Below are 11,832 nucleotides of genomic sequence, written 5' to 3' on the forward strand. Positions count from 1 at the left end.
GTGAAACAGTTAGCTTGTGTTAATGGTGGAGACGGTGAAACAGTTAGCTTGTGTTAATGGTGGAGACGGTGAAACAGTTAGCTTGTGTTAATGGTGGAGACGGTGAAACAGTTAGCTTGTGTTGATGGTGGAGACAGTGAAACAGTTAGCTTGTGTTGATGGTGGAGACGGTGAAACAGTTAGCTTGTGTTGATGGTGGAGACGGTGAAACAGTTAGCTTGTGTTAATGGTGGAGACGGTGAAACAGTTAGCTTGTGTTGATGGTGGAGACGGTGAAACAGTTAGCTTGTGTTGATGGTGGAGACGGTGAAACAGTTAGCTTGTGTTGATGGTGGAGACAGTAAAACAGTTAGCTTGTGTTAATGGTGGAGACAGTAAAACAGTTAGCTTGTGTTAATGGTGGAGACAGTAAAACAGTTAGCTTGTGTTAATGGTGGAGACGGCGGAAACAGTTAGCTTGTGTGATGATGGTGGAGATGGTGAAACAGTTAGCTTGTGTTGATGGTGGAGATGGTGAAACAGTTAGCTTGTGTTGATGGTGGAGACGGTGAAACAGTTAGCTTGTGTTGATGGTGGAGACGGTGAAACAGTTAGCTTGTGTTGATGGTGGAGACAGTAAAACAGTTAGCTTGTGTTAATGGTGGAGACAGTAAAACAGTTAGCTTGTGTTAATGGTGGAGACAGTAAAACAGTTAGCTTGTGTTAATGGTGGAGACAGTAAAACAGTTAGCTTGTGTTAATGGTGGAGACAGTAAAACAGTTAGCTTGTGTTAATGGTGGAGATGGTAAAACAGTTAGCTTGTGTTAATGGTGGAGACGGTGAAACAGTTAGCTTGTGTTAATGGTGGAGACAGTAAAACAGTTAGCTTGTGTTAATGGTGGAGACAGTAAAACAGTTAGCTTGTGTTAATGGTGGAGACAGTAAAACAGTTAGCTTGTGTTAATGGTGGAGATGGTAAAACAGTTAGCTTGTGTCGATGGTGGAGACAGTAGAACAGCTTGTGTTGATGGTGGAGACAGTAAAACAGTTAGCTTGTGTTGATGGTGGAGACAGTAGAACAGCTTGTGTCGATGGTGGAGACTGTAAAACAGTTAGCTTGTGTCCATAAAATTGTATTGATGGTGGAAGGTCCATAAAGTCTGTGTTGATGGTGGAAGGTCTATAAAAGTTGTATTGATGGTGGAGGGTCCATAAAAATAGTGTTGATTGTTGAAGGCTCATAAAGTCTGTGTTGATGATGGAAGGTCCATAAAAGTAATCCTGGAAGGTAATAATCCTAAATATCGGGTTTCCCTACCCGATGTGAGCACAGCACTATTTTCTCATTCCATACTTTTCTGGTAATAAAACTAACAAATCGATAGTCGATTACGTGTGTTTAACGTCATAGAAATGTCAGGAAGTAATGTAAGATCATTGGTCCAACTGTATACAACAAACACAAATTTGTGGAAGATCTGATAACGAGTAGCCAAGCAACCACCATCACTATAGGGTTGGTTTTATCGGTTCTGTTATCAATAAAACTGGACTTTGTCCTACGCTTGTACCTATTGCTGCTTGTTCATTCTAACAACACCAGTTTTCAAAACTTTTGTTCATTTATATTCAAAGCAGAAAAACAATTTATCAGCGAATCATCGATTATAAGAACTTAGTGTTAATATCACTGAGAGTTTCGGTGAAAACTCACATTACTGATTTACATACACAAAACTAGTTCCCTTTATAAATGTTCTCAAAATATGCAGATTGTGCGAGATTCATATCATAATTGGATATTACATCAGTAGGGCTACCAGGTGGATTAAGGCGTTCGACTCGTAATGTGAGGTTCGCGGATTCGAATCCTCGTGCTTTTAGCAGTGGGGGCATTATAATGTGACGGTCAATCCCACTATTCGTTGGTAAAAGAGTAGCCCAAGAGTTGACGGTGGGTGGTGATGATTAGCTGCCTTCCGTCTAGTCTTACACTGCTATATTAGGGACGGCTAGCTCAGATAGCTCTCGTGAAGCTTTGCGCGAAATTCAAGACAAAAAAACAAAACACGAGGAAAATATTAGATATTTTTACAGCCAGCCCAGTGGGAAAAATTGTTTGTAGTTAAACATGAAAGCCCGGTTTCTGGTGTTATAAGTCAGAAGACTTGCTTCTGTGTCACCAAGGGGTCGAACGAATAAAAATAATCTAATTGGTTTGTGAATAACTTTAGATTAGGTTAACATGCATTAGCATGAAATAGTCACATTGAATTTTTATAGTTTATTAACTAAATTTATATATCTGTCGTTTTGTTGTATCTTGCAACCCTTAGTGGAAGTAGAAAGGCAGGATGTTCAGTGTACCCCTAGCAACTGTAAGTGTATCACGGCAGTGTTAAGCCTATTAAAAGCAGAGGAAATGGAATATTCTTAAAAACATATATCTCACCGTATTGAAAAGAACGAAAATTTTCTTCTACCAAACCATATATATATTTTTCTCTACTTTATATTCGCATTAGATAAACAATTGAATGCAGTTTCGTTTGAAAAATAAGTCTCTTGTGTTTGTTATCAGAAATCAAATTCAGAATATTTTGTTTCTGGTTAAGTGCGAGGCTAGCTAATGGGCTATTTGAAATCTGCGCACCATAGGTATCGAAACCAGGTTTTAGTGTTACTAGCCCTGAGCTATCTGCTGAGACACAGGGAGGTAGTGGGGGATATACTTATTCAGTATGGTTGGAGAGATAGTGGGGACTTTTATGTCCTTTTTCTTTTTTTTTTGCGTTACATTTATGTTATTTTGCAATTCACGCCTTGTGTTAATGATTGGAGTTGTAAGCCTAAAAGTAACCTTCGTTACTTTGTAATTCATGCCTTCTGTTAATGGTTGGAGTCGTAAGCCTAAAAGTAACCTTCGTTACTTTGTAATTCATGAGTTAATTAAATAAATAAAACAAGGAGCGATATTACTTGATTTATCATGCTATTTGAATCACACGTTTAATTTATGTGCATATTATTTGGATCACACGTTTAATTTATGTACACGCTGTTTGAATAGACGTTTAATTTACGTAGACGCTGTTCCAATAACAGATTTATGTACATGCTATTTCAGTAACGAATTTAATTTATATATGTGCTGTTTGGTAGAATTAGAACACGAATAACTAATAATGTAAATGAAATTCTTTTCTAGGGGACTTCAAATAAAAGAATAGTTTTCACCGGAAGTCAGTCTCCGACAGAAGAAGGCGTTAGTATCTCCTCTAAGGTGCGTCTTGTAGATGGCGATTCTGTTATGGAAGGACGAGTTCAAATCTTCCATAAAGGGAAATGGAGATCTGTGTGCACCAATTCAAAAAAGTAAGTTTGAACTATCCGTTACCAAGTTGAATGGCTTTGTTACGTTATGATAAAATATTATAAACTTTTATAATATGTTAGAGACATATGTACTAATGTGTGTGTGCGTGTGTAAACTGATAATCTGTACTAATTAAATCTAGAATATTAATATCCCGTGTTTGGTAAAATTAATGTATCAGTTTCATTTGACGAATTACAACCAACGAGTATTGGCCACTAGATGGCGAATGTAATAATTCTACAAAACGTTATTACCGTAAACAGAAAGGTGAGCGCTTTACTTTATATGGAATGTCATACCTTGTTCTCATGCTGATATGTAATTTATCAAAGTACTATTGCAATATACTTCCTGTGTCCGACACAATTCAGCCAAGTTCATTGATTGCCTTTTGAATTTTTCAATTTTAACATAAATCCACACAGTCTGAAGAACATCCATACCGAGATTTTATACAGGCCAATCCATGATTGGGAATGTTTCTCTGGCTATTTTACCGCCAAAATCTTGTTTTGCCACATTTGCTGTACGTTTTGGATCATTGTCTTGTTGAAAGATAGTTATTCACCTGGTGAAACATCTTATTGAGTAAGTGAGAAGATGAAACAGACTTAGTCTGTGCTTATCAGCAGTGCAGTCAGGGTGCCATCCGTTTTCTGTAGCTCACTGACACGTTTGGCTAAGATGCAGCGCCAAACTTGAACTGGTCCACCATTTATATTTTACTAAAGATGTTGGATGATGAGATGCAGCACCAAACTTGAAATGGTCCCCTGGTATACCCTACTGAAAATGTTGGTTGATGAGATGCAGCACCAAACTTGAACTGGTCCCCTGGTATACCCTACTGAAAATGTTGGATAATGAGATGCAGCACCAAACTTGAAATGGTCCCCTGGTATACCCTACGGAAAATGTTGGATAATGAGATGCAGCGCCAAACTTGAACTGGTCCCCTGGTATACCCTACTGAAAATGTTGGATGATGAGATGCAGCACCAAACTTGAAATGGTCCCCTGGTATACCCTACGGAAAATGTTGGATAATGAGATGCAGCGCCAAACTTGAACTGGTCCCCTGGTATACCCTACTGAAGATGTTGGATGATGAGATGCAGCACCAAACTTGAAATGGTCCCCTGGTATACCCTACTGAAAATGTTGGATGATGAGATGCAGCACCAAACTTGAAATGGTCCCTTGGTATACCCTACTGAAGATGTTGGATGATGAGATGCAGCACCAAACTTGAAATGGTCCCCTGGTATACCCTACTGAAGATGTTGGATGATGAGATGCAGCACCAAACTTGAACTGGTCCCCTGGTATACCCTACTGAAGATGTTGGATGATGAGATGCAGCACCAAACTTGAACTGGTCCCCTGGTATACCCTACTGAAGATGTTGGATGATGAGATGCAGCACCAAACTTGAACTGGTCCCTCATTTATATTTTACTGAAGATGTTGGATGATGAGATGCAGCGCCAAACATGAACTGGTCCCCCATTTATATTCTACTGAAGATGTTGGATGATAAGATGCAACACCAAACTTGAACTGGTCCCCTAGTATACCCTACTGAAGATGTTGGATGATCAGATGCAGCACCAAACTTAAACTTGTTCCCCATTGTACTCTACTGAAGATGTTGGATGATCAGATGCAACACCAAACTTGAACTGATCTCCCACTGTCCTCTACTGAAGTAGAATTAGACAACGAATTAGTTCAGTGTCATTCCAATAAGGTTTAGTAAGGTTAAACTATCTACTAATATGTCAATATCTTTAAAAAGTAAATATTTTATTTTGATGTCTCTCCTGTAATTATTTTCTGAAATTCCAAAATTGTGTTCATTTTTAGCTGGACAGATATGGACTTGAATGTCGTCTGCTTTCAATTAGGCTTCTCTCGAGGTTATGTGTATCATTGGTTTGATAGGCCTAACAACGACTCAAGCCAGCTCCTGTATGCTACTCCGAACTGCACAGGTGACGAAGGTGATATCACAGACTGCCCTAACTGGGATGAACGACAAATGGGCAGCGGAGTTTGTGGTAAATAATAATCAACTTCTAGTTTCTTTAAACAACTAAGAAAGGATTTGGGGTTGTGTGCAAAACAGTTCAGCACGGGATTATGGAATGCTGAAGTGTTAACGAAACTTTATGATAACACAGACTTGCGATTATTTTATTATCCTGAAATATTTACACGTTCTGCAGTAATTCTTGTAATCGAAATCCGAAAATGATGTCCACCTTTCTCCACCACGTACAAAATTTTTAACGAAACGTTATATGTACTTTTAATAAGTGAATTATTTTAATCAAAATCGGGTCGCATTTTGTTGTGTTTAAAATGTTAACAACCACTAACTATAGATTTCTATAGACCAAACGCGACGTGAGAGTTTTATCGATTGTTATAGAACTCACGAGAAAAAACACCGTTAGTACATAAACAGTTAAAAGGCCACATTACTTGTCATTTCTGAATAGTCTTTATCTGTGCGTGCATTCTTAGAATATTTTTTCAACATTATGTCTTCGTAGCTATGGTAACAAGAGTATGTGTAAATGACAAAAAAAGCACGTAGTTGAATTGTGAGAAATCTGTGATTAAAAACAAAACGTTTATGAAGTTTAAGAATCGCAGGCCTGTTATTGATAATTTAAAAGTGGGTTGTAGTATTTGACACGTCTTATCGAACCAGAATTATCAGATATCTAGGGTAAAAACTGGGGTCAGTTTTCCTCATAGGGGGTAACACTATAACATTTCTGTAACAAATTAACTTACAATATCACGTCTTACCATTTGCTAAATAATATGATGTTTGTTATATTATATTTTAAAACCAGAGATAAACAGAATTTGTTAAACGCTTGTCTATTAAAAAAATAAATTGAGAAAATAAAAAGTACGCTTTAGTTGTCTTTGATCAACTCAAAACAAAAATATTTTCATTTTTCGTAGTTGAACAGGTTTCCAACCCTCATTTTCTGTTTTTGCCCCGAAATAGAAAATGTAACAGAGATAGGGGGTTGATACCGCTTTGAATTTCGCGCAAAGCTACTCGATGGTTAACCTCTAGCCGTCTCTAATTTAGCAGTGTAAGACTAAAGGGCTACTCTTTTACCAACGAAGAGTGGAAGTGACCGTCATATGATAACACCCGCCATGGCTAAAAGGGCGAGCATATTTGGTGTGACAGGGATTCGAACCCGCAACCCTCAGATGAGGAGTCGAGTGTCTTAACCACTTACTCATTCGGGGTTGTTTGCGAGCGTATTTTGTTGAATGATTCTAGAATTAAACTGTCAAGAAATCGCCTGTAATAACAAAACGTACATATTAAACACATTGCGGTACAGAGAAACTGAGACAATTTAATACTTTTAATGTTTCTGATTGGTACAGAAAAAAAAAAAAAGGGAGGGGCTAAAACTGAGACGTCTGGTGACCCTTTTCTGAACTCATAATATTGAAGAAATATTTGCTTATTTTTGTAATGTAACTTCCATTGTTTTGTAGACTACCACCTGGATATTGGAATCCGCTGCGCCCCTGTGCTACAAAATGATACTTCCCATCACTGGCGGGGCATTTTCTTCCAAAATGCCAGAGCAACTAAGAAAAAATCAAACAATTTACCTATGGATCGATGGGTCTCATTTTCGTCACTGGAGTACGTGACAATAAAGTATGCAGGACGAAATTCCGATTGTGGCGCCACCTCTGCACTAGAGATAATCGGGAATCCTCCTGCTCTCATGGGATTGGAAGTTCGATGGAACGCTTTTAATGGAATCAACTTTACTCAGCCTAGAGAAGGACTTAATGTAGAGAAAAGTGTGATAGCAGAAAATAGAGGTAACAGTCAGTGGTTTTAAGATAAAAATTGTGCAATAGAAACAAAAAACCGTGTTTTTCAAATAAAAATTGTAGTTTGTGACAAGGCGTTTTTAAAATAAAAATCTTAGATTGTGCATTTTGCAATGAAAATACTGGATACAATGTTATACAAATAGAAATTTAAGTAGGATGTTTTTAAAATAACAGTTATAGCTAGCGTATTATTAAGATTAAAAATCGAAGGTATGATTTTTTCAGAATAAAAATACTAGGTAAAATGTTTTTAACGTAAAATCTCCTGGGAGGGGCATGTACAAAATAATTTTGTAGGCTAACACGATTTCAACATGAAACAAAAGTAAAATAACTTTTGTAGATAGGGTATGTTATAATAGTAAAAATAATGCCAAGTCCAGTCCACGTAACATTACGAATTCGTTTATTTTTTTCAGTAGTCTTTACTAGGAATAAGTTAGGTTCACTTGTAGGCCTAGTTTCAAAACCATGTTTCGACAGAAATTCTGAAACTAATGGCACCTCACAAACAAACTTACTCGCAGAATTTCCTTGCTATTTGACCGCTAAAAACACACGCTGACTGAATAACTCATTGTCGAACAGACAACTAGCTCTATCTGTTTAACTCGTTAAATAACAATAAATAACTGATTGATTACTCATTAGCTGATACTAATTATTTTATGTACTCTAGTCACACTCGCCTACCGAATTATTCGTACCCGTTTGGTTCGTCAAGCCTTCCTCTAGCGTCAAGCGTTACTCTAGGACTCTGGTATAATATTCCCTTAAACAGTTTTATTGAAATTTATTTTCAGAAATGGCTGTTCTTGCATATAAAACTCCGAGTTCTTACATATATCGGTAGGGTATTTTCAATTTAGTGTGGTTATTTTCTAGCATGTCTTGGATATAAGAAAACTATAATTTTCGATTTACAAGGTGAGCTACACGAAACAATGACAGCATGTCTTATGTTCTAACAAGAGTAAAGCCTTCGTAAGTAGCCATTATAACTAGGTAACACTTATTATAATACAGGGCTAAGTTAAGGAAAATGTAAATAAAATATATCGACGTTTATTTTGTGCAGATATATGTCACATTGTTCACTTACCAGTTTGTTCAGCGTCATCAAACTGGCAGACTAATGGAGGATTTATATCAGATTTACTAAAAAATCTTGAATTCTCTACCGTGTTTTTGTTATAATAAGATGGTGCGTCATTCGTTATACCATTACAGCAGTTATTTAGCAAGGTAAGAGGGATATAAGTAGCACCAATGGTAGGTGTTTCAGGTTCCAAAGTAGTGATATATTACTTAAAGAACGAAGATTAATATTGAACTCACCATCCAGTACCAAGAACAAAAGGTGTGCTCACACCATCACGTGATTTCCATAAACCAATTACGTAGTAGATTAATCGATACAGGGAGGACCTCTGTTATTAATACGTTATAGATTTATTATTCGTGTTTTATTAAACTTTAAATTTAATGTGTTTCTTTTATAAATAAAAGTTTTTACCTTTGAAGTCATGTGTGTTAATATAGGGGGAGCTACAAGCCTTCTGCATCACGAGCTATGATGGAAATAAAAAATTAACAATACGTTTCTTGTATATTTTTTTAGATTAAGCTCTTTCAAAATCAGTCTTTTACTGAACCCTCAAGACAACTGAATGAATTAGTGTTTTACTGAACACTTAAGACAAATGAATCAGCTAGTGTTTTACTGAACACTTAAGACAAATGAATCAGTTGGTGTTTTACTGATCATTTGAGACAAATAAATCAGTTAGTGTTTTACTGAACACTTAAGACAAATTAATCAAATAGTGTTTTACTGAACCTTCAAGATAAATGAATTAAGTTGTGTTTTACTGAGTCCTTAAGATAAATGAATTAAGTTGTGTTTTACTGAGTCCTTAAGATAAATGAATTAAGTTGTGTTTTACTGAGTCCTTAAGATAAATGAATTAAGTTGTGTTTTATTGAGTCCTTAAGATAAATGAATTAAGTTGTGTTTTACTGAGTCCTTAAGATTAATGAACCAAGCATTGAACTAGTGTGAAGTGTGAACTTTTTCTAAGTACCTAATTATAAGCCTTCCCCTAGTGGCACAGTATTATGTCTGCAGACTCACACTGCTAAAAACTGGGTTTCGATACCCATGGTGGGCAGAGCATCGATAGTTTATTGTATAGCTTTGTGCGTAATTCTGAACAAACCTAATTATGTTTTTCAGGATATGGGATTTATATTAACAGTAGTACTGGCAGGAGTGTACTCACGGATGTTGATCTCCACAATAACGGCGGAGATGGAATTCGTTATATTTTCCATGACAAACAAATCACTAGCCAAAAAAGAATTCTGTAACTATGGTGACCTAGGAATGAACGAAGTGTATCCCCTGTTTCTTACTCATAAGCAGGAACGTGACATAGTGTACAACCTGAACTGTCAAAGGGTAGGTGTCAACAGATGTATTTATTTTTATGCCCTCCCCAACAACATTATTAATTATTATTCAGTAAGGATATCCTTGATAATTAATTTCCAGATTATCGTGGAATTTCTTGCCTGCTTACTTTTCAGTATACGAGTTTCTATTATATCCTTTACTGTTGGATGAACAAGTAATTTATGCAACAACTGTTGTGAAAATAAAGAAATATTTCCTGGTGTGAGAATACTCATCAGTTTCATCTGTTATCATTATTTTATTGAAATGGGTTTCGCTGCCATTTACAATCACTGCTCTTCTGTAAGTTACTTTTTGCCAGAAGGTCTACGGGCGAACAACACAAAAATATAGAGTTCGATTCCCTGTGAATAACACAACAAAAACAAAAATCATAGTGTAAATAAGAAAATTCTTTAATTTATGTTTGCTGTTTGTTTTGTTTTTTGAATTTCGCGCAAAGCTACTTAAAGGCTATCTGCGCTAGTCGTCCCTAATTTTGCAGTGTAAGGCTAGAGGGAAGGCAGCTAGTCATCACCACCCACCGCCAACTCTTGGGCTACTCTTTTACCAACGAATAGTGGGATTGACCGTCACATTATAACGCCCCCACGGCTGAAAGGGCGAGTGTGTTTGGTGCGACGGGGATTCGAACCCGCAACCCTCAGATTACGAGTCGCACGCCTTAACCCACCTGGCCATGCTAGGCCAGAAACTACAAAGATTTGCTTCCTTCCACGATAAAAGTGGCTATAAACAAAAGCGTTTTGTTATTAAAACGCTAGTGGCAAATATAAGGCATGACGAGGTGGGTTAAGACGTTCGACTCGCAATCTGAGGGTCGCGGGTTCGAATCCCCGTCGCACCAAACATACTCACCCTTTCAGCCGTGGGGGGCGTTATAATGTGACGGTCAATCCCACTATTCATTGGTAAAAGAGTAGCCCAAAAGTTGGCGGTGGGTGGTAATGGCAAGCTGCCTTCCCTCTAGTCTTAACACTGCTAAAGTAGGGATGGCTAGCTCAGATAGCCCTCGTGTAGCTTTGCGCAGAATTCAAAAACAAACAAACCACTATCTAACCTGCGACTTTCCTCGACCAGAGCTGTACTTCATAAGCTGCGTTTCCTGTTACAGGTGTTTACGGTGGACCATTACCAAGGTCAGCAAGTTACTGTTCACTTCTCCAGCATGGAGACGGACGAGCTAGATGTCGACAAAGCTGCCACCATCTCCGTGTACGACAGTCTGGTGGAAGACTCCAGACTGCTGCTGGCCAAGTTTAAGGTGTTCAATAACACTAGAACACAAAGTTTTACTAGCACCCGGGGCAGTATATTTGTCCACTACCAGCCTATAAGTGAAAGGATGGTATTCTTCTCGGTCGAGGTCGTAGTTGACTTTGGTGAGTACACCTTCAATAAGTACACTCTTTGTTTCATAACATCTCACAGTTCAGATGTGCTAAGTCCAGTATTAAACTCTGAAATCAATGCCACTTATGGTAAACACATCATAATCCAATAAAAGAAGACAACTTATAGTAAACACATCATGATCCAATACAACAAGACCACTTATAGTACAAACATCATGATCCAATAAAACGAGACCACTTAGTGCAGACATCATGACCCAATAAAACAATAACACTTGTAGTACAGACATCATGATCTAATAAAAAAAACAACTTATGGTAAACACATCATGATCCAATAAAAGAAGACAACTTATAGTAAACATATCATGATCCAATACAACAAGACCACTTATAGTGCAGACATCATGACCCAATAAAACAATAACACTTATAGTGCAGACATCATGACCCAATAAAACAATAACACTTATAGTGCATACATCATGACCCAATAAAACAATAACACTTATAGTACAAACATCATGATCCAATAAAACGAGACCACTTATAGTGCAGACATCATGACCAAATTAAACAATAACACTTATAGTACAGACATCATGATCCAATAAAAAAAAAAACAACTTATGGTAAACATATCATGATCCATTACAACAAGACCTCTTATGATAAACACATCATGATCCAATAAAAGAAGATCACTTATAGTGCAGACATCATGATCCAATAAAAGAAGATCATTTAT

General features: G+C 37.2%; 1 protein-coding gene across 1 annotated transcript in view; it reads left to right on the forward strand.

Annotated features, from left to right (window-relative positions):
* The window catches only part of LOC143226777 (protein bark beetle-like), a 35,360-nt gene that overhangs the window by 2,170 nt on the left and 21,358 nt on the right, over positions 1 to 11,832 (forward strand). Inside the window, 6 exon segments of the mRNA XM_076458176.1 lie at positions 3,189 to 3,355; positions 5,226 to 5,419; positions 6,900 to 7,238; positions 9,490 to 9,527; positions 9,529 to 9,714; positions 10,844 to 11,111. Coding sequence (XP_076314291.1) covers positions 3,189 to 3,355; positions 5,226 to 5,419; positions 6,900 to 7,238; positions 9,490 to 9,527; positions 9,529 to 9,714; positions 10,844 to 11,111 — 1,192 coding nt within the window.

This window comes from Tachypleus tridentatus, chromosome 9, assembly GCF_004210375.1.
Source record: "Tachypleus tridentatus isolate NWPU-2018 chromosome 9, ASM421037v1, whole genome shotgun sequence".
NCBI classification, from domain to species: domain Eukaryota; kingdom Metazoa; phylum Arthropoda; class Merostomata; order Xiphosura; family Limulidae; genus Tachypleus; species Tachypleus tridentatus.